Source organism: Chiloscyllium plagiosum, unplaced genomic scaffold (assembly GCF_037043375.1).
Source record: "Chiloscyllium plagiosum isolate Xiang-an unplaced genomic scaffold, Cpla_swu_hap1 HiC_scaffold_7, whole genome shotgun sequence".
NCBI classification, from domain to species: domain Eukaryota; kingdom Metazoa; phylum Chordata; class Chondrichthyes; order Orectolobiformes; family Hemiscylliidae; genus Chiloscyllium; species Chiloscyllium plagiosum.
Genome location: NW_028270145.1, coordinates 83,287,441 through 83,311,706, shown reverse-complemented (window position 1 = coordinate 83,311,706; position 24,266 = coordinate 83,287,441). Strand labels below are relative to the sequence as shown.

Below are 24,266 nucleotides of genomic sequence, written 5' to 3'. Positions count from 1 at the left end.
AATGGTGAGCTAGCTCCGTAAGGGCTTTTTGCTGATTGGATGGTTATGCACATGCCTATTGCTTCTGGACATGTTTCTCTGGTAGAGAGAGTCCTCAAAATACAAGCTGAACGGCAGACTGGCAATAGGCTACGTATCGCAGGACAAACTGCTAGACAGAGAGTTGTCTGAAAGAGGCCGTTTCTGCTTGGTTTTCAGGGATCAATTATCTGACCTTGATTTTCATTGTTAATAGTATCTAAATTTTAACTGGGAGCAATATGCCAGATCTGTGTACTACTGAGTATACCTTTGCAGCCACAACTTTAATATCAGAGCAGCTGCGACGTGGACTGTTCTCAGTTGCTAAGGTGTAGTTGTGGCATTGAACTTTTAGACTCAGAATTTCTCTAGGCAGTAACTGGAGATACTTGCAATACTTTGTAGTTAGTCATCTCTTATTACATAAGAGAAGATTACTCAGTCAGAGCAAATTACATTTCCTCAGCTCTTTTAAGAGAGCAGTAGACAGAGCCAGCATGTGGCTTCATTAAGATTGTAGGACTTGCTGTGTTGCAGAGTGTTATAGGCTGCATGCACATTCCTTTGCATTGTGCACCATGCCAACTTTGCCCTAATTGGAATCGGGAGGAGAAACTGAGGACTTTGGATGCTGGAGATCAGAATCAAGAGTTTGGTGGTGGAAAAGCACAGCCAGTCAGGCAGCATCTGAGGAGCAGGAGAATCGACGTTTCAGGCATAAGCCCTTCATCAGTCCTGATTCTTCTGCTCTTCGGATGTTGCCTGACTGGCTGTGCTTTTCCAGCATTGCACTCTCGACCCTAACGGGAATCAGAAGGGATTCTCATCTCTCTTTGCCCAGCTGGTGTGTGACTATACACCGAGAATCCTACCTGTCACTGTCCAGTATCTTAACAGCTGTTATGCTACTTTTGTTTTGCAGAAGTGTTATGTCTACTGTATTTGAGCCAGCACAGTTATCTTAAAACTGTTACCGGGTGACAAGGGTATCTGCTGAACAAAACCTTATGACTCTGGTATACAAACCATGCTCATGTGGGCAGCATGTATTCAATATAAACCATGGTGCCATACAAAATGTGGTAAATCAGGGTGTTTAAATAATACTTCCATTACTTAGATGGCTTGAGGAGCTCAGTAGTACTCAGAAGAGTAAGGTCTCAAAAGTAAGTGCATCAGTGATGGTTGTGCAATATATTTGGTTGATGTGGTTGTCATGATTGAAAGCAAGCTGTGAGAGGTAAATGTGCTGACTCTGAGAGGGTGAGGGAAACCTCACAATGTTGGTCTGAGTTTGACTGATAGAGATTTGTTTTCAAAAAATGACTGACTGTTTACTGAAGATTTGCTATTAAAATAAAAGGCTTAAGTGACTGAAATAGCCGGTTTTAAAATGTCTGAACATTTTCATAACACCATTTGGCAATTTAAAAAATCATCAGAAAGGAGCTGGGCTGGCTCAAGAGTTAAACAACAAATAATTAAAATTCAACCTCCTGAACCACTTTTAAAACATCCACTGCTTATCCTTAAACATTTTGGAAAGCCTTGTCTTCAGGTGGGTGCAGGTCAAGCTGACTCAATCACTTTGGACAATAGACTCAGCAAATATGTAGATTAATCACTTTCAGCGATGAATCTGGAATAAGGATTTCTCACTCTGTTGAGACTATTTGCTAACTGGCCACTTGAATTATATGATGAGGAAACCAATCCTTTGTCTTTAAAGAAACTGAGTCAGTCATGCAGACGGTGAGTAGGAGAAAAGAGAATTGGCAGTGTACCCCTGTACCCCTGTCTCACACTCGGGCATGTGCCCTTCCTCTGCTCTGACCAGTCAAATCTCTTAGGCCGTGTTTCTGAAGTAAACTGAGCAATTGCTGATTCCAGGGGAAACAGATCGAGATGGCCCAACGTCTTGATTCAGAATCTGGATAAATAATCAAACCCAGCATTAATCCATCCAAATCATCAATTTACTTTGGGAGAGAGTACATTTGGTGTAGTTTCCTAGAGCAATATGCCATGGAGCCAACCAGGGAGCAGGCTACCTTGGATCAGGTAATGAGTACTGAGTCAGGTTTAATAAATGACCTCTGAATAGAAGATGTAATGGCCATAACATGATAGAATTTAATATCCAGTTCAAGAATAAGAAACTTGGGATGAATATAACTGTGTTTCACTCAAATAAAGGGAATTCCAATGAAATGAGGTAACTGTTAGTGAAAGTAAACTGGATGGATAGGTTCTCAGGAATAAGAAGAGGCAGACCCTAAAAGAGGTAATTCACGACTCTCGGCAAAATACATTTGAGTAAGCAGGAAAGATTCTAAGAGGGATAAACCAACCGTGCAAGTTAAGAGGAGTATTAAGTTGAGAAGAAAGTATATATGGAGACTGAAGTCAGTGATAGCCTTGAAGATGGGGATGAATTCAGAATCCAACAAACGTTGACTGAAAAGGTTAAAAAGAGAAATAAACTGAGGGCAAACCAGAAAGGAATATAAGAATGAAGAAGCACTTCCTTAAATAAATAAAGGGAAAGCGAGGTCAAAATGAACAAAGGCCCATAGAGGTTTGCATTACTTTTTATGATGGAAGATACTTCAAATGTTCCATTAATACTAAAAAATGGAGGGGAGGAATAAAGTACCAAAACTATCATGAAAGAAACAGTGTTAGACAGAATAATGGGGCTAAAGGCACGTGGTTCCCTGGCCCCGATGGCTTGCATCCTCAGATCCTAAAAGGTAGCTACAGAGAAAATGGATGCATTGATTGTAATTTTCAAAAAATATTGGATTCTGGAGAAGATCCAGAATTTTGGAAAATTGCTAAGGTGACATCCGTCTCCATTCAAAAAGGGAAGCAGGCAAAAAACAGCTAAGAAGAGGCAGATTAGCTGACCAACTATTGTTGGAAATATTTTGGAATCAATTACTGAGGAAGTAATAACGGGACATTTAGAAAATCATAATCTAATTGAGCAAAGTGAGCATGGCTTCATGAAAAGGAAATCATGTCTGACTGATTTATTTTGGCTTTTTGAGAAAATCTCAACCAGTGTGGCTCGAAAAGAACCAGTAGATGTGCTGTATTTAACCAGAAGGTTTTGACAAGGCACCGCACAAAAAGTCAAGCCATATGATTAGAGCCCATGGTGTTGGAGGTTGTATATTGGCATCAATAGAAAATTGGCTAATAGGCAGAAAACAGCAAAAGGCATAAGGGGTTCTTTTTCAGGTTTGGTGATCTGTGACCTGTCGGATTCAAAAGGGATTGATGTTGGGTCCACAAATATTTACAATATAGATTAATGACTTGGAGGAAGGAAGTGAGTGTACTGTAGTCGCATTTGCAGATGACACAATAAAAGGTGGAAAGGCACAACAAAAGATGGAGAGGAATGCATCAGATTACAGTGAGATATTGATAGGTTAAGTAAGTCAGCAAAATGTTGGCAAATGGAGTATAGTGTGAGAAAGTGTGAAGTTGCTCATTTTGGAAGGGAGAACAAAAGAACAGAATAGTATTATGGGTGGCTCAGTGATTAACACTGCTGCCTCGCTGTGGCAAGGATCTGCATTCAATTCCACCCTTGGGCAACTGCCTTTGTGGACTTTGCAGATTTTCGACGTTCTGTGTAGGTTTCCTCCGGGTGCTCCAGTTTCCTTCCACAGATCAAAGGTGTGCAGGTTAGGTGGATTGGTTATGCTACATTACCCTGTGGTGCTCAGGGATGTGCAGGCTAAGCAGGTTAGCCACGGGGAATGCAGGGTTACAGGGATGGGGTAGGTCTGGGTGGGATGTTCTTTAGAAGTTAATGTGGAGATGATGGGCCAAATGGCCTGCTTTCACAGTGTAAGGATTCTATTTAAATGGAGAAAAGCTGCAACACAAAAGGGTTTCGGGGTATTTGTGCTAGAAACACAGAAGGCTAGCACCTGGTGCAACAGATAATTAGAAAGAATAATGAAATGTAGACCGTAATATCAACCCCCTTGAAATAAGAGTAGGGAAGTCTTATTGCAACTGTGTACAAGGTGCTGGTGAGACCACATTTGGAGCACTGAGAGCAGTTTTGTTCCCCTTATTTAAGGAAAAATATCATTGAATTGGAGGCAGTTCAGAGAAGGTTCAATAGGATGATCCCTGATATGGAAGGATTGCTATGAGCAAAGGGTAAACAGGTTGGGATTGTACTCAGAGTTTCGAAGAATGAGAGGTGATCTGTATGAAACATATCGGATTCTTAAGGGAATTGACAGGGTCAATGCTAAGAGGATGTTTCCCCCCATGGGTGAGTCTAGGACCAGAGGGCATAGTCTCAAAATAAAGAAATGCCAACTTAAGACTGAGGTAAGGAGAATTTCTTCTCCTGAAGGTTGTAAGGCATTGGAACTCCTTCAGCAGAATAATTGTGGGTTACGGGGAAACGTAGGATCGTGGGTGTAAGGAATGTCAGATCAGCCATGACACTTTTGAATGATGGCCTACTCCTGCTCCTATTTCATATGGTGGTCTTGTGGCCTTATGGGATCTACCCTTCCTGTTTGTAACTTGTGTGAGTATGCCTGAACTTCTTGAAAGCATGTTTGTTTGAAACTTGGAGCGTTGTTATTATATTGGGCATTTTATCGCAATAAATAGCACTGATGCTTCATAGCACCAGAGACTCAGGTTTGATTCTAGCCTCTGGCAACTGTGTGGAGTTTGCACATTTTCCCTGTGTCTGCATGGATTTCTTCTGGGTGCTCTGGTTTCCTCTCTCAGTCCAAAGATGTGCAGGTTAGGTGGATTGGCCATGCTAAATTGCCCATTGTGTCCAGGGATCTGCAGGCTAGATGGGTTACCCATGGGGAATGTAGGGTTACATGGATAGGATGAGTGGGATGCTCTTCAGAAGGGTGGTGTGGACTCGATGGGTGGAACATCCTGCTTCCACAATGTAGGAGTTCTATGAAACACTTTTTCATTTAGAACTTAGAAAACTGTTTTTCAAACTGAAACAAAGAATGTATTGGAGTTCTCAGTACCACATCAATGCAACCTTGAGAGATATTAATGACCGAGACTTGGATGTGCAATGCACAATATCAAACTTTGTGGATGACACAAAACTTGAGAAATTGTAAGAACTCCTGAAGAAGGCAGTGATGGACTTCAAGGATATAGGCAAACAAGATTGAATGGGCAGACAGGTAACAGATAAATTTTAATCCAGACAAGTGTGAGATGATTCATTTTAATTGGAAGAGCAAAGAAAAGAATAGAAAACCAAAGAGAAGTGCAGTTCTAAGATGGATGCATGAACAGAAGGATCTGGGCATGGGCATAGGCATAATTTGTTATAGGTGACAGGTCGAGAAAGTTGTTAAAAAGGCATGTGGGATTTTTTTATAATTGAGGAATTGTGTGCGATAGCAAAGAAGCTAACCTTTCCATAGCTCTGGTTTGGCCTCCCTTGGAGTGCTGTGTCCAATTCTGACCAATGCTGTATAGCAAAAGATGTGAAGCCTTTTGAGAAGATGCAGGAAATTAGAAATAAGAATGGATGCAGGAATGAAGAACTTCAGTTAACTGCATATATTGGAGACGCTGGGGTTGTTTTCTTTAGAAAGGAGACGGTTAAGAGGAGATTTGATCAAACTGCCCAAAATTGAGAGTTTATTCAAAGTAGATGGAGAGAAACTGTTTCTATTTGAGGACATGCCAAGTGGCAGAGGACAACGACTAAGATAAATGACTGAAGAATCAACCATGAGATGATTAAAAGCTTTTATATGCAGCAAGTGTTTCATATGTGGATTTTGCTGACTGACAGTGTGATGTATCATATTCACTTCTGGCTTTCAAAGGAAATTGAATTAACAAATGCAATGAAACAATGTGCAGAGCTGCAAACAGAGTGGAATTGGCTGAGCTGCTCTTGCAGAGAACCAGCACGGACATAATGGGTTGAATGACATCCTCTGCTTGAACTGTTCTATGTTTTTATAACCCGATGGCCACCAGTGAAGCACTGGTACGATAAATACTGAGGTACTTGTTTACTCCATAACATCTTGAGTTTGTTCATATTAAGTCTATTGTTGATTCAGATCAGACAGTATAGTTTTATGATCCCCTTAATAATTTGTCTCTGGTCCTTTGGCGTGATTACTCTCAATAGTATGGAATATTTTGTTTGTTTAATTGTTCACAGTTTAGTCAGCATTAGCTTCTTCCTATCTCAGCATGCTGCTAATCAGAATTCCACTTTGAAGACTCATTTAAGGCAATGCTTGAGAGGATTGCTCCTGTATTTGCATTGAATGCTCATTTTGGGTTGATTTGGGAGCTTTTTGAAAGTGATTTCTTCCTTCTCCACGTAGTGGTTAATGATTTGGAAGTATTGCAGCTGACAACAGAAATAATTTGAAGCATTTGCCTTTTCAAAATGTATGGTTTGTTACAGGATGCATGCCCCTTCTTTTACTGTGCAGAGTGATTTCTGTTCTGATGGTTCTGCATTCTTGATAATGGTGTCATTATTTATGCTTCTGTGAAAGGTTGACAAGCTTGTGTGTACTGTGTCCATTTTCAGCATGGATGCTGCCATTCGCTGATTTGAAAATGTGCAGTGGGTGTTTAGCTGTCGAGGTCAGGGGTCATGACCTATCCCTGCCTGTTTCCTTTGAGATCAGAATGTACAAATCTGATGTTGCCACCCTATTACATGGTGGTAACATTGGTCCAAGTGGAGCCTGTGTTAGTGGCTTGCTGAGCACCAAACACGAGTGCATTGGTGTAGCCAACTTCGATAGTGTTTGCTCTTTTTATTCAAAACAGTTTAATGGAAGGGAGCTGTTGGTGGCTCTGGCTTTATGTGAGGGCTGCACATAAGGACCACAGGTGTAGTCCGAGGGCAACTAAGGATGAAGGCCTTTGTGTTGGAGGGGACAGGAGATGGGAGTTAAAAGTTCCCATTTCAAGGTAGCCATTTGTTGATTGATGTACATGGTGCCTAGCATGCCATGGCCTGGGGCCTGAATTCACACAACAGGAGAGGCAGATGTGCTCAGTACTGCTGGGACCTCCTAGCATTCACACTATTGGAGGTGTCTTTAAAGCCCAGAGGCACAGCACCTCTTTCGCTACAAGCTGGAACTAGTCCTTATCCTGTGTTGCTCGACGGTTGTAACTGAGATGGCCCAGAAAGGAAAGATGACACCCTGTTTCACCAACAAAAATCTAGAGATATAAGTGGTTTGGATGCTGGAGAGGTGGGCCGTACTTTGTCTTGCTGATCATTAAAGGAGGTCATGCCAACATACCCAGACAGCCTGGACTGAGAGCGCTGCCTGGGTCAGTGCTGTGCCCACAGACAAATGTCAGGCATGGGAGTGCAGAAGGAAGGTCATTGAGCTGCACTCTGCAGGGGTAAGTGCCACTATCTTCTCTTTGTCCCTCACATGCGCAGGGCCACAAATCACTCCCACTCTGCCATTACATATACCGCTCACCAAGACACGAGGACTACAGCTGTCACTATTGCATTCAGCATCTTTGCTCAATGGCTTTCACCCACCTCAATCTCCCAAACTACTATCTGTCTATTCTGCATGCTGTATTTCTTACTCTCACACTGGGGACTGCTCACCATTACACCTGCTCCTCCATCATCATTAAGTGCTCTTCCTGCCATTTCCACTGTAGTCAATCCTGCCCTTTTATCTCATCTTGGGAGATTTGACCGACGGCCAAGCTGAGAGCATCAAAAGCGGTGATGGGGGGCTGACGGACACAAGGCTCCTGACTATGTAGAATGGAAAATTCTCGAACTGATTGGAGCAAAGCATGATCACTCTTGTGGCGATGGAGAGACGTTGATTGCCAGGCAACCTATTGAGCTTTGTTGGACTGTGCTGCGCTGCTCCCCATTATCACCAGTGTTAACTCAATCCTAACCTGCACAAACTTTTATTCAGCATAGATAACTAATTATCTTTCTTCTCTAATGTAGCCCTTCAGAACCCAAATGGAAGATATAGACTGTAGGGAAATAGGTGGTGACACCTTGCAAAATGTCTTGAAATGCATAAAGGTGGATAAATCCCCAGGACCTGATCAGGTGTACCCTTGAACTCTGTGGGAAGCTAGAGAAGTGATTGCTGGTCCTCTTGCTGAGATATTTGTATCATCAATAGTCACAGGTGAGGTGCCGGAAGACTGGAGATTGGCAAACGTGGTGCCACTGTTTAAGAAGGGCGGTAAGGACAAGCCAGGGAACTACAGACCAGTGAGCCTGATGTCGGTGGGCAAGTTGTTGGAGGGAATCCTGAGGGACAGGATGTACATGTATTTGGAAAGGCTAGTACTGATTAGGGATAGTCAACATGGCTTTGTGCATGGGAACTCATGTCTCACGAACTTGATTGAATTTTTTGAAAAAGTAACAAAGGATTGATGAGGGCAGAGTGGTAGATATGATCTATATGGATTTCAGCAAGTTTAGATCTCACAGAATACAGGGCAAACTAGCCATTTGGATACAGAGCTGGATTAAAGGTAGAAGAGAGAGGGTGGTGGTGGAGGATTGTTTTTCAGACTGGAGGCCTGTGACCAGTGGAGTGCCACAAGGATCGGTGCTGGGTCCACTACTTTTTGTCATTTACATAAATGATATGGATGTGAGCATAAGAGGTATATTTAGCAAGTTTGCAGATGACACCAAAATTGGAGGTGTAGTGGACAGCAAAGGGAGTTACCTCAGATTACAGCAGTATCTTGACCAGATGGGTCAATGGTCAGAGAAGTGGCTGATGGAGTTTAATTCAGATAAATGTGAGGTGCTGCATTTTGGGAAAGCAAATCTTAGCAGGACTTATACACTTAATGGTAAGGTCCTAGGGAGTGTTGCTGCACAAAGAGACCTTGGAGTGCAGGTTCATAGCTTCTTGAAAGTGGAGTTGCAGGTAGATAGGATAGTGAAGAAAGTGTTTGGTGTTTATTAGTCAGAGTATTGAGTACAGGAGTTGAGAGGTCATATTGTGGCTGTTACAGGACATTGGTTAGGCCACTTTTGGAATATTGCGTGCAATTCTGATTTCCTTCCTATTGGAAAGATGTTGTGAAACTTGAAAGGGTTCAGAAAAGATGTACAAGGATGTTGCCAGGGTTGGAGAATTTGAGCTATAGGGAGAGGCTGAATAGGCTGGGGCTGCTTTCCCTGGAGCATCGGAGGATGAGAGGTGACCTTATAGAGGTTTACAAAATTATGAGGGGTGTGGATAGGGTAAATAGACAAAATCTTTTCCCTGGCTTTGGGGAGTCCAGAACTAGAGGGCATAGCTCGTGGATCAGCTCACTGAAGGGCAAGGATATGAGTTCTCTCCAGGGGAGTCCCTAGAGAGAAAAAAAACACAAGGAAATGAAGGTAATGTTCATACTGGAGCTCTATTTTTTTAAGTATATAAGATGTGTCAGACCAGTACGTTTCATTTGTGAGTTTTTCTGTTTCTTTTCCCTCTTTGTTTGGGGTGATTTACAGGTGAATACTGATACGGATGCACAACCACCCACCAGGTGCATATTTTAGGCATGCCAGACAGCCTTCTGCTACTATCTAGGAATCTGGAAGAATCTGACTCCATGCTGGCTGAAGTTATCAAGCAGAGCTTGCCCTGTTTGTACAGTACTTTTGCAAATATCTTCCCAACACCAACATTCATATCATCTGCTCTATCCATCCTGCACAGCCAAATTTTCAGCCTGTTTGTTTTAAAAAGACCTTAGCTAGTATTCTTTTAATAGCTGTTTCAAGCTTTGAACTACAGTATACACCACATCTTCATCCACACAGCAGGTTCGTACATGCTAACACTGATTCTGTTCATAATCTTTTCAAATGCTTTGACAACTCTAGATTGGTCCAATAAGGCCCAGAAATATGCTTCAAACTGATTTCAGTTGACATGCTGAATGGATTTATTTGAGGATACTTTAGTAAAATAGATGAGTTTCCATTAAAATAATGGCCAAAGTAATTTCATACAAGTATGCTAATAGTTTATATCCACAGTGTGACTTGCAGGTTTCGGATTTACCGCAGCTATGGTAGTAAAATGAGAGAAAATATTAATGATGGATGTTAGGATTTAAATTTAAGTGAGAAAGTTTTTTGTGATTGGGGATTCTGATAACATTATGACTCTGCATTGAGGAACTAAAAAGAGAGCTCCACCTTTGTGATAAAAGATCAACTTAACGACTGCCTCCACTCCTTACTGACTAATTATGGGATGGTGAAGTTCTTCATTTAATACATCTCTGAATGAGTGCACTTCTGGTCACTTTGGAAGTAGTTGATAAATGTAGACACTTTCCATATGCAATGCACTACTGCAGAAATGGTGCTCGCGCTAACTAGAGAATGGAAGCATTCTCTTTTGAATGAGAAACCTTTAATCTGATGATTATTGAGAGAAAGTGTAAAGCACAACTTCTGGATACCACACTTTCAGGAGGTAGCATTGGCATTTGGAATAAAATGTAAGTTTGTCAGAATGGTAACTGGCAGGGAACAGTTCAATTAGAAGGAGAGATTATATAAATTTAGATTACATTCACAGGAATGTACAAGATTTCATGAGGTTTTGGATGTGTGGTGGTGTAGTCATTTGGTCTATTAATCCAGGGTTTCAGCCCATGCTTGTGGTACTTGGGTTCAAATCCCATCATGCTAGCTGGTGGAATGTATTCACTTAATAAAACTGGAATATAAAGCTCATTTCTATTGGTGACCGTGAATAATAATAATTTTTTTAAAAATGCGAATCAATCTGGTTCACTTCAGGGAAGGAATATATCCTCCCATCTTGCCTGTCCTTCTTTAATTTCAGACAGACAGCGATGTGTTTGACTGATCTGTCCTCTGCAATGGTGTAGCAAGCCACTCAGTTCAAGGACAATTACGGGTGGACTGTAAGTGCTGCCCTAACTAGTGACATCAATATCCCACAAAAGAATAAACAAAATAAGTTTTCAAGATACTAAGAGGATAAAGAATGTAGATAGTGGTTTTTTTTGCTGGTCAGGGACCAAAGTCCAAAAGTTAATTTTTAGAAAAAACGTTTGGTCAGATTCTTAGGAAATAAAGGGGAAATTCGAGCGGGTACGGAGTTGTGTCACAGATCAGTCATAATCTCATTGAAAAACAGAACATGCTCAAAGGACTAAATGGCCTCCTCCTGTTCTTTTGTTCTAATGTCTTTAAATCTGAAGTGACCCAAATGAGCTGGAGGGAGAGGAGGGAGACATGTCAGTCTGATTGAACCATTCTGTGACATCTTCACCTGTGGTTAATCATCTTTCAAGGGCTATAACATTCAAATGGCCAGTTTATCAAAACCTCTCTTGCTAAGAATTGAAAAACTGTGAAGTTTTATGACAAGCATGCAATCGCTTTTTTTTTAACGAATTTTAAAACTTCTCATTGCCACTCTTGTCAGTGAGTTGAAAAGTATGGTGCTGGAAAAGTGCAGCAGGCCAGGCAGCATCCGAGGAGCGGGAGAATCGACGTTCCGGGCATAAGCCCTTCTTCAGTGAGATAATACAGATCAAAACGCTAAAACTGAGGTGCTGGGGTGAGAATGCTCCATAGTATGACACTGTTCACTAAAACTCACCAGAATAATATCAGAGATTAAATTTATACTCTTGGTTTTGTATGAGAAAAATCATGTCTCTCTATCTTGATTGAGTTTTTAAATGAAATAACCAAAAGGATTGAGGGGAGAGCAGTAGACATTGTTTACATGGACTTTAGTAAAGCTTCTGACAAGGTTCTGCACGTAGACTAATTAATAAAGATAGATCACATGAGGAAGGGTCACTGGACCTGAAATGTTGGCTTCGATTTCTCTCCACAGATGCTGCCGGGCCTGCTGGAGCTTTTTCCAGCAATTTCTGTTTTTGTTTCAGATCACATGGGAATCAGGGTGAGCTTGCCAATTGGATACAAAATTGGCTTTATGGTGGAAGACAGGTAGTGGTGGAGGGTGGTTTTTCAGACTAGAAGCCTGTGACCAGCGGCATTCCACAGGGATCAGTGCTGTGTCCACTTTTGTTTGCATTGAATATGTGATTTCAATGAGAATATAGGAGGCATGTTTAGGAAGTTTGAAGATGTCATCATAATTGGTGGGATAGTGGACAGTGAAGAAGGTTATCAAAGGTTGAAAAGAGATCTTGATCAATTGGGTCAAATGAGGAGTGGCAGATGGAGTTTAATTTGGATAAATGTTAGATTTGTTCACTAAAACAAAGAATGGCAGGACTTATACAATAATGATGGAGCTATGGGTAGTGTTGTAGAACAGAGAGACTTAGGGGTTCAGATACATAATTCTTTGAAATTTGCTTCACAAGTAGATAGGATAGTTAAGAAGGCATTTAGCACACTTGCCTTCATTTTACAGTCTTTTGAACATAGGAGTGGGGATGTCATGTTGAGGTTGTACAAGGCATTGGTGAGGCTACTTTTGGAGTAGTGTGTTTGAGATAAAAAGTAGACTGGGACTTTTTTCACTGGAGTGTAGGAGTTTGAGGGGTGACCTTTATTGAGGTTTATAAAATCATGTGGGACATAAATAAGATAAATGACAAGGGTCTATTCCCTAAGGTGGGGTACTTCAAAATACGGAGGCATATTTTTAAGGTGAGAGGAGAAAGATTTAATAAGGACATGAAGGGTAACTTTTTTTTTAAACAGAGGAGTTAGTAAATGGAATGAACTGCCAGAGGGAGGGGTAGATGCAGGTACAGTTACAACATTCAAAAGACATTCGGATAAATCCGTGAATAGGAAAAATTTGGAGGGATTTGGCAAATTTAGGCAGATGGAACTAGCTTAGATTGAAAGATTTGGTCGGCGTGGACTGATTTGGACTGAAGGTCTGTCTCCATGCTATATGACTGTCTGTCTGACTATAGCTGTTCCCACAGAGGTAGAAAAGTTTAGTGGATTGTTTTAGAAAAATAATTGATTAGTTAAATATAGTTAGTAGGGAAAGACTAATTAGACCGTCAGTGATCAGAGTATTATAATATGACAAGTTCACTAGGAGAATCAAAAGGAAGTTATTTGTAAACAATATTATTCAGGATTTCCTTTGTGTAGCTGAGGTGAAGATCACTGCAAGGCTGGATATTGAATAAACATTCGAGGTATAGGAAGGTTGTGAGAGAATAGGTTTGTTTTAGATTGGTTTAATAGAAGAGTTGCAGAGATTTAGTGGCTTCCTTCTGTGATACAAACTTTTATAATACCATGTTGACAAACCGGCTGATGATTGAAATCATCAGGAAGACCTTTCAGTACACAGCTCTAAAAGTTCAGATTGGAAGGGCTGGCTGCTACTCAAATTGGCATTGGTTGATTTGGAATTAACCCAAGACACATCACAGAAGATAGCTTTCAGGCCAATGTAATAAGTAGTTTTCATTGCAAATGTGTCTTAGATGTTTTGAACCAGCTTAATCTTTTATTTTCAGACAACAAGGCATTCTAGCTTTTAACAACCACAACTTTGTACATTATGTGGTGGTATAGGCTACATTATCATATTAGAATTTAATGCCAATTCCAGGATTGGCATGATCAATGCCAACCCTGGAAGATCACTTTGCCTTTGGATAGAGTTGAAATTCTTTTCTGGTAGCAACCATGGATGCTTTTCACTTTTTCAAAAGAAGGAACTGCAGTTTGCAGAATCCTTTGACAAACTGAAATTCACATACAGCTGTGAGGACATATCACTTTGACAGAACTCTCTTCACCTTCTATTATAATGTACCTGGAGTGATCTTTGTATTAATTATACTTGTTGACGGATGAAGAAACATGTTAAACACGTGAAGTTTTGTCACTTAACTAATCTCTGTTGTTTTGAAAATAAACTAATTCAGAATAATTCTTCTCTTTTTTTCATGCTGCTCATCCTAAATGCTTCATTCTTTATCCTCCCCATTGTGAATAGCTAATGCAGAAGCAAAGTTGCTGTCCTGTGCTCCAGGGGGAGTAATAATAGATGGAACCTGTCAAGGTAATGAAGAATTTTATGAATTTATTAACATCATCTTTTGACTAAATAATAGTCTCTTTTATGTAAATTTTTAGTTATCAGATTAGTCCAACTGTGGGATCTGTCAAGACTGCTCTTGGTAGGTAAATGATACTCTGTATTAGAAAAATTGAAGGAATGCATGATGTACTGTACACATTATGTTCTGCCAAGATGAAGATTCTGCTTAAAATCACAATGTCTAACTGTTATGTAAACACAGTTTCATTACTGTCGGGGGGATGATGCTTACAGCTAGAATTTTAGACTCCAAGTTAGAAAAATTTAAGATGTAGGGCCTTGATTTCTTTCCCATTTGTTAAAGTTGATTTGGATGGAAACAAAAACAAACATTTTGAAGTGTATTTCAAAATTGTATAAAACAGTGGTGTTAATCATATCTGTTTCTTAAAAGTAAACATTTGAAAATTGCTGTTAATTACCAAATTCCTCAGACAATCCTATAAGTTGGTCAATTCTATGATCAAGCTGATTCCCATCCTGTGGTAAGATCAGGCCTGATCAACGTTTCTTCTTACACTATCAAAATGATTGGTACTCTGGGAATCTAAAATGTAACCGGAAAATTCCGGGAATGTTCAGCAGGTCTGGCAGTATACCTGTGGAGAGGTAAATGCACGTTAATGCTACAGATTTGCAATGTTTCACCAAACCGCAGTCTTATTTGTTTGTGGTTTCGTCAGTTAGAGCAAGGACTTTTCAAGACTAATCCATGTCAACAAGTAGTTTGATTAAAAATGAAATGTTTTATTCAAAAGTGAGCAAAATTTAATTGAAGGAAGCTGGAAATGTTTTGAGGAAAACAGGCATTTTTGCCAACCATCCAGCATGTGAGCCATTTTGCATTCTTAGTTAGTTAGCTCAGCCTGAGAGTTGGCTCATTTACCTTAGTATACAGTGGAACTACAGAGGCATGATGACCTGTAAAATTGGTTCACATATTTCTTCCTTTGTTAACATTACAGTGCCAGCAGTGAATATGGAAGTGTAATGTTTTGGAAGTGTAAAGTTTTGGTAGTGTATAAAGTTGGATCACTTTGTACACCTAGCTGATTATCGACAGCCCAAATGCTGACGTACTTGCTAATTCCATTTCCAGTACCTGAAGTATTGTGCTTGCGTTAAAAGGAAAGGGTGGAGATTTTGATTAGGACATTTGTCTTCAGACAGCTATTATTGTAAGGGTTCGTTTATATTGATTTTTCAGCTCAGAATGAGCTTTACTAACCAAGTCCAGGAGGAATAAAAGGAAATCTAAGTTAATGACTAAATAAATAAATTTGGAAACCTAACGTCCTTCTATGCATTATGCTGCTTACTGCACTACTTAAAAACAGATTAGATACAAAATAATGATCCATTATATGGAATGAGCTTCAATTGTATTGATTACTTTAACAATGTCTGACAAATGGCAGCCACATATTTAAAGGTGGAAATTTATTGTACTAATGGTCTGACATAAGGTTTTAAATGGGAACTGCCTTGGTTGATCACACATTATCAAAATTCTTTGCTAAACAGTTTTTAATAACTGAAAAATATTGAATTATTTTTCCATTTCTAAGATTTACTAGATTTGAGGAGGGGAATTGCATTGAAGAAATAAGTAGGAAATTATGCAGACTCACCTCAAATAGAGAGATATTAGTGCTGAACCCAGTTTGTAGTTACATTCCTCGGTCAAGAGAAATCGTGGGAATAAGCTACGTGCTGCCTTCTGATTGTCAATGGTAAAAAGTTGAATTTTATGAGCTTCTAATATGGTTAAAATGTTGCGTGGTTCTAAACTGAGTAACCACGGTGGCACAGTGGTTAGCACTGCTGCCTCACAGCGCCTGAGACCCGGGTTCAATTCCCGCCTCAGGCGATTGACTGTGTGAAGTTTGCACGTTCTCCCCGTGTCTGCGTGGGTTTCCTCCGGGTGCTCCGGTTTCCTCCCACAGTCCAAAGATGTGCAGGTCAGGTGAATTGGCTTTGCTAAATTGCCCGTAGAGTTAGGTAAGGGGTAAATGTAGGGGTATGGGTGGGTTGCGCTGCGGCGGGTCGGTGTGGACTTGTTGGGCCGAAGGGCCTGTTTCCACACTAAGTAATCTAATCTAAAAGGAGATATTACAACCAATAACAAAAAGCTTGGTCAAAGAGGCAGGTTTTAAGGAGCATCCTAAAAGAGGAAAGAGTGGAAAAGAGTAGGAGAGGTATATGGAGGGAATTTCAGTGCCTAGGTGTACAATAGCTAAAGCACATTAGCTAATGGTGCAGTGAATACAATTGAGGACGCTGAAGAGGTTTGATTTGGAGGACAGACATTGAGATGAATAATCAGATTAGAGTTGAGGGGACTGAGGCCTGGGAGACATCTGAAAACAAGCACAAGAATTTTAAAAATGGGGCCATGTTAACTGCTAGCCAAAGCAAAACAGCAAGCACAAGGATGGTGGTGTGTGAATGGGACATGTTGCAACAAGGTTTTGGGTGACTTGAGGCTTACAGATAAGAAGAATGGGGGAGAGCAGTCAAGACCATGTTGGAATTTTTTTTAAGGCTACAGGAAGCATGGTGCAAAGAGAAAGGTGTATAGAGGAATAAAGAGAAAGAAAACAAATGTAAGTAGATGGGATGTCCTCTGAATTGTCAATGGAAACAGGACAAATTCAAGTTATGATATTCAGACTCATATGCTAATACAGTAGTGAGAGTAAAGAGAGTTCAGTCCTGAAATACTGAGTGCATGGGTCTACACTACTTGCATTAGTAGTCAGCTTCCATTTTCAAATGCATGATTTATTTATTGGTACCTTAGATTAAGCACAAGTGATCAATTGGGTGGTACAGGCTGTGTTTTTACAAAAATACATGTATTTACGATTGGCATCCAATGTAAAGAATGAGCCTATCACATTTGAAAGTGGTAATCATTCACATTAGCACCAGAGGCTTTGTTTTATGCACAGCATGAAAGTTGAATCCTGTTTTTGAAGGGAATTTTCATGATTTCAAGTTTTGTCTTGAATGCAGACATCTACGGTGCTTGAGTTGAACACAGCACTGATTAGACCACTAGAGAGAGAGAGAGTGTTATTTAAGGCACAGAATAGTGCTATTCAATCCATTGAATCTGTTTGCTATCTATGGACAGTTCCAGTCAATCGCACTCCTTTAAATATCCCCTGGATTCTGTGAGTTCATTTCTTTCCACTGCTCATCCTACTTCTGTCTGATATGATTGATTGCTTGATTGATTTGTTTGTACTACTTCTGACCACATGTACGACAAGCTCTTGATCATTACAACTCCAACCCAAAATCGAGTAAATGTTATGCTTTGTCAGATAGTAAGTGATCACCTCACCACATCTTTCCATTGTTTCATGAGACCAGGAATGTAGTTATTGTAATGTGGCCAGCCAACCTCCTATAATATGAGTTCCCTAATTGGGATTGTTAACCTGGTCCAATCAACCCTGGTTGACAAGTAAAATTAGCAGTTCCAGAGGTTCTGTTCACTCAGTTGGCTCTGAGAAAACGAGACCAGCATCAAATACCATGCATATGTAAATAAAGGTTGACTCTGTGATAGGATTCTGGCTTTTGTGGAGTTATTTCAAGGAAGATAATAACAGCTTCCATTACAAATTTTTGATACTGTTTCACAGCTTTGACAGATATTGGCACACTCTGGGTCCAAAGTGACACTGTAAAGGCATTCGTCAAAAAGTGTGGAACTTCCAGACTATTGAGGCTCAACTCCCTCTCACTTTGTTTTAAAGTCAGTTTTAGTTTAAAAGAAAACAAGTAAACAGCTCTTGTAAGAAACCAACATTGTGCTCAGAGACTGTGTAACATTTATGTAATGAATGTTACTTTTATGGAACCTTCTGTTTTATTTATTTCGTTCACATTGAGGTTTCACTGAGATTTTATTTGATTATTTATTGTGTTGAGTTTTGTGCTGCTGCTTTCGTTACTTTTCTTTGAGAAAAAAGCAAATGCTAAATACTTAACTAAAGTAATCCATTGTTATAAATCCTGCTTGGTTTATTTCATTATTAAAGTGTTTAATTGGAAGTAAGATCTGACTATTATTTAAGAATTCAACTGAAGTACGGAGTAATTATACTTTGATAAATGCCATACCTTTCTTTATTTTTGGAAGAACAGCAGAGATAACAAATTCAATTGATGTGCCTTTCTGGAGTGGAATTTGATCTGTTCTATCTGCCTGAGAGCAGTGACAATGTTGCTTATTTTTTAACTCCTTTTAATTATGACAAATTTGGAGCCAAGAAAAAAAGAGAATGCATTACTTGAATGTCTTTCAGTTTTTTTCCTATTGGCCATATACTTGCAGATTTTATATATGCCCACCTCAAATCTCTGTACAGTGGTGAGTAATGTAAACTTCCCAATAAAGCAGTTTGTTTAAGGCAAATCGGTGAAGAATAACCAAGATCTGATAGCATGGGCTGATTAATTAATTCCAAATTAAAGGGAGAGGGGCAGAGCTACATTGTATAGATATGAGTCTCAAATCCACTGGCTCACTAACATTTATTGAGAGTAGATAGCGAAGCCATTTTGGTTAATGCAAAGGACTTTAACCTGCCTTGTGGCAGTCATGGAAATGATTAGATATAAAAGCAACTGAAGGATGGATTAACTCTGTAAAACTGTCATGATATTAAGTTCTTTAAATCTCCGGCTCTATAAACATTTTTTTAAATCTGTATCTGTCGGTGAGACCTTAAATAAATCTCTGCCAGATGAATTGACAGTTGTAGGTTAGAAATAAAAATATTAATGGATGTACAACAATTACAGTAGTGTGCTTTGTTGACATGTCCCCAAGGGCTGTTATCTCATTATGAATATTTGTTGAGTTAGGAGTTAGTCAGCAGGGCATCCCGAGTTCACAGTTTAATTGAGAGGCTAAACTTTCTATCATCTCTTGTCCAGTGAAGTATAAAGAGCAGTTGTGTTATTGGACGCACTGTCTTTTCGATGAGACATTAAACTAAGGATCTGTTTGTCCATTCACGTGGATATAAAAGATACCATTGCACTATGTGGTGAAGATCAGGCAGTTCTGCAGTGTCCAGTCTGATGTTCATCTCACAGTAATCATCTCCACAAAAGCAAATTTATTTCCAGGTAGTTGAGGCTTTGCTATGTGCACACTTACTGCTGTGTTTATTTAATTAACTTTATTTTCCAAAAGGAAAGGTTATTGGGTCATTTTGAGGTTGTGGTAAGGTGCTATGCACTAAGGTTCTTAGTTCCTCACAAATGTATTAGAACTAAATGACGTGATTTTTGTGTCAAAGAATGAACAGAATTAAACAAATGTAATGAACTCAACTCCAGTTATACTACCTGTTCTGCTTGACTACAATAACTCTGGCTCTGGATTAGTGGTGGTGGAAGAGAACAGCAGTTCAGGCAGCATCCGAGGAGCAGTAAAATCGCCCCACCTCCTGCAAAAATGCCATCCCGTATTCCCAATTCCTCCGCCTCCGCCGTATCTGCTCCTAGGAGGACTTGTTGCACCACAGAACACAACAGATGGCCTCCTTCTTTAGAGACTGCAATTTCCCTTCCCACGTGGTTAAAGATGCCCTCCAACGCATCTCGTTCACATCCCGCACCTCCGCCCTCAGACCCCACCCCTCCAACCGTAACAAGGACAGAACGCCCCTGGTGCTCACCTTCCACCCTACCAACCTTCGCATAAACCAAATCATCCGCCGACATTTCCGCCACCTCCAAAAAGACCCCACCACCAGGGATATATTTCCCTCCCCACCCCTTTCCGCCTTCCGCAAAGAACGTTCCCTCCGTGACTACCTGGTCAGGTCCACGCCCCCCCCTTCAACCCACCCTCCCATCTGGCACCTTCCCCTGCCACCGCAGGAATTGCAAAACCTGCACCCACACCTCCTCCATCCAAGGCCCTAAAGGAGCCTTCCACGTCCATCAAAGTTTTACCTGCACATCCACCAATATCATTTATTGTATCCGTTGCTCCCGATGCAGTCTCCTCGACATTGGGGAGACTGAATGCCTCCTAGCAGAGCGCTTTAGGGAACATCTCCCGGACACCCACACCAATCAACCACACCGCCCCGTGGCCCAAACATTTCAACTCTCCCTCCCACTCTGCCGAGGACGGACATGGAGGTCCTGGGCCTCCTTCACCGCCGCTCCCTCACCACCAGACACCTGGAGGAAGAACGCCTCATCTTCCGCCTCGGAACACTTCAACCCCAGGGTATCAATGTGGACTTCAACAGTTTCCTCATTTCCCCTTCCCCCACCTCACCGCAGTTCCAAACTTCCAGCTCAGCACTGTCCCCATGACTTGTCCTACCTGCCCATCTTCTCTTCCACCTATCCACGCCACCCTTCCTCCACCCCCCCCCATGACCTATCACCTTCATCCCCTCCCCCACTCACCTATTGTAATCTATGCTAATTAATTCCCCCCCCCCCTCCTCTCACTTATCTCTCCACGCTTCAGGCTCTTTGCCTGTATTCCTGATGAAGGGCTTTTGCCCCGAAACGTCAATTTTACGGCTCCTCGGATGCTGCCTGAACTGCTGTGCTCTTCCAGCACCACTAATCCAGAATCTGGTTTCCAGCATCTGCAGTCATTGTTTTTACCTACAATAACTCTGGCACCGTGCCCCTGTCTAATTACAAATGGATTTAGCTTCAAACAGCCTTTGCATATTGTTAGACTTGCTTTGTGTGGTTCTTTTATTTATTGTTTTTGAAAAAAAATAAGCAAAGTCAGTCAGGTCTTCAGAACACTTTAGTGGGATGGAGAGTACTCCAGCACAACTTTCTTCTATATGTTAGAGTTGTTCATACCAACTTACATGAAGACTGTGAAACACATTGTGCATCAAGTAGTCTCAGTCCAACATTTTTATAGCTCTGTTGTGATACAGATAAAATTGGAAGTAATTTTTATGTTTATCTAAATAGTACCTCTACTTTTACAATGTGCAATAAAATGGTATATATTGCGTCATCTAGGAGACAAATTAAAAATTGACAGAATTACAGCATGTCTGCCTAAAGTTGGAAGCAGTAAATTTTTGTTTGCTTAGAAGTGACCATGACTAAGTCTGAGACATTTTATTTCCCCTCAAGTTACATTGAATAGCTTATCTAAAATCTCCTGTTGGCTCTGCAACTTGCTGTAAAACAGTTACAACCTTAAAGGGCAACACGACTTTGGTAGCTAATTGTTTTTTCACCACTTTTTAAAAATTCATTCATGGAATTTTGGCATTGTTGGGGAGGCTAGTATTTAATGCCTGCCCTAATTACCCAGCAGATTACCTTTCCTAAAGGTAATTAGTGAACCAAGTGGATTTTCCCAACAATCAACAGTGGTTTCATGGTTACCATTAGGTTAACTGTTTTTTTAAAATTACAGAATCTTTTTATTGAATTTAAATCTCTGCCATGTTCCGAGAACATTTAGCTGGATTACTAGCCCAGTGACTTTACCACTACACCATGACCTCCCATCTGGCATTATTAAGGTGAAGTTGCATAAGGGTAGATTTTGCTCTGGCTCTGTTTTTTTGAGGATGTGTGTTTGAACAATGAAGCTTGGATTGGCAATAATTGGTTTTCTGTATTTTGGAACAATCTGTTGACTCATGTCGAGCCTCTGCAGCCAACTCACCACTTGAATAAAATCATTGTAGTCAGCCCTGAGATAAGTAAAGAGTATTGAGTGAGGTAATGGGGGCTGGTGAGTTCCTGACCTGGAAGGGTGAATAAAGAAGGAATGGGAGAGCATTTGGTTGTTGAGGGGGTGACATGGTAGAGAACAGATTAAATTTCCATCTTGCCAATGGGTTGAAATGATTTACATTGACCCATCTTTCTGTACTAGGTCTTATTATTCATTCAGGTTAAGCTTTTTAGCCTCATACCAAAAAAGAGGGCACTGGTCACTGCTCAGAAGAATAGTTGGGCACAGAGCCCTGAAGATTGATATATTAAGCTTCAAATCAAAGCGGAGTGCTGGAGATCTGAAAGGAAACCAGAAAGTGATGGACAATCTCTGCAGGTCCATCAACAACACTCCATAGTGGCAGTTTGGTAAAGTTGGGAGTTTAAGAGTTAATCTCTTGCCTTTGAATCTAGTACTAATTGGTGATAGCTTTTTGAAAAGCTATCAGTTATTTAATAGGATTTAGTTTTAAAGGGGAGGACAGTTAAATCTCTTTTTTTAGGGCTGAGAAGTGTAAACACAGTCTCTTCTAGTGATTGGGGCTGCTATAGCTTGTATATTTTGGGGTTAAAAGTTAATCTAGTTCAAGACAGTTCCTGAAACAGCTGAGGCAGAGTGTGAAAAAACAGGTCACTGTGCAGCCAGATCTGCACTCCCCCACCAAATGTCTTGATTGCGTTTGTCTGCTCTCAGGTTAGCTCTGCTGTTTTCCACTGTTAATACCTCCAATTAGCATGCCCATTCTTTATTTATATCTTTCCTCCACTTCCATCACTCCTTTTGCCTTTAATCGTCTGAACGCTCTTCATTTGTTCTAAATCCTCCTCCTCCCATGCTTTGTCAACAGCATAAAAACCATTGTTCTCCAACTCTTCCCAAGGAACATTATTGTCGAACTCTAATGTTTCTTTCTCCACCAGGTGTTACCAGATCTGCTGTGTTTCTCCAGTGCTTTGTTTCATTTCAGATCTCCAGCATCTGAAGTACTTTACCTTTAGTGCAGGAACATTTATGCTGGAGTTGGGGTGTGATGCTAGAACCACTTGTGAACATATTAGCATGCCTTCTTGTGTTAGCTGTATACTTTCTAGCAATTATACACATTCATCTTTGACTTCTCTGATCGTTTTAAAGGCTAATCATTTGGATAATTGAGCTAATTTTAATTGTTTATATGTGAAACCAACTTGCAGGTTTTATAACTTCGTTTGAAGTATGTGCTTCCCTTTTTGTTTTGCAGCTAAGCTACTCGATCTACTTGACAAACCGGTGATTACTCCAGAGTTAGTGGGTACCAGCATCCATCTGAAGTGCACTTATGTGAAATCTGCTTTAAACAGCACTGTAGCATATGTGGTGATATGGTCCCGGGTTTCTCCACTTAACATGAAGGAAGAGATAAAGAGAGACACAACCCGTCAACTGTTCTCATTTGTGGAGTTGGATGGGATGACTTTAAAACTGGGAGATACGGTAATAATTTGCAGGTCTCTTAAAACGAAGGTCCGGCACTCAGTTAGCGGGGTATGTGAACGGAAAAGGTTTAGAGGGATATGGGCTGGGTGATGGCAGGTGGGACTAAATTGGGTTGGGATATCTGGTCGGCATGGACGAGTTGGACTGAAGGGTCTGTTTCCACGCTGTATATCTCTGACTCTATGACATTCAGTTATATTAATGCACAAGACCTCACTTTAGTTCTTCCTCAAGTTTCTCAGCCTGAGTTGTTGATTAAAATAGCATACTCGAAGTAAAATTATTCTTCGTGGATCAAATACAAACAACTATTACACACAACTATTCCACTCTTGCAACAAAGTTTTTTCTTTGCAGCAGAAAAGAAGCCTTCCAAAGCATGTGCTACCAGCCAAGTGAGATTTCTGCCCTTACCTGATGTTCTGCAAATACCCATTTAAAGGTAGCTGCCAGGAAATGGATGAAAATCACTAGCATTCCCTTTCCATGCTTAACACCTTATCTGGATGACATGACCTAGATCAGTGACTTACTCCATAAGACATTTAACATTTAGTTGAGAAATATGCATGTGTTTGGACTTTAACCTGCTATTTTGTGGATGTGACTTTGGAACATAGGAGCAGGCCATTTGGCCCTTCAAGCCTGCTTCACAAGTCATTTTGATCATGGCTAATTAAAAAATCAATAGCCTGTTTCCCCCTTATCCTTTTGTTCAAAGTGGCTACATACAACCCCTTGAAATCATACAATATTTTGATTGTGTCTGCTTTCTGTGGTAGAAAATTCTACAGGGTCACCATCCTTTTTATTTACTTGTGGGATGTGGGTGTTGCTGGCTGGCCAGCATTTTTGTTGCTCTTCCTAGTCACCCTGGAAGATGGTGA

The 24,266-nt window shown here is 40.6% G+C and overlaps 1 protein-coding gene across 4 annotated transcripts in view; it reads left to right on the top strand.

Annotated features, from left to right (window-relative positions):
- The window catches only part of LOC122551720 (von Willebrand factor D and EGF domain-containing protein), a 279,556-nt gene that overhangs the window by 59,288 nt on the left and 196,002 nt on the right, over nucleotides 1-24,266 (top strand). For 3 of the 4 annotated variants that reach the window (XM_043694081.2, XM_043694082.2, XM_043694079.2), the window contains exons 4-5: nucleotides 14,046-14,111; nucleotides 23,144-23,376. In XM_043694081.2, the coding sequence (XP_043550016.2) occupies nucleotides 14,046-14,111; nucleotides 23,144-23,376 (299 nt within the window). The remainder of the gene's footprint in view (nucleotides 1-14,045; nucleotides 14,112-23,143; nucleotides 23,377-24,266) is intronic. The other variant, XM_043694080.2, reaches the window with a different exon arrangement.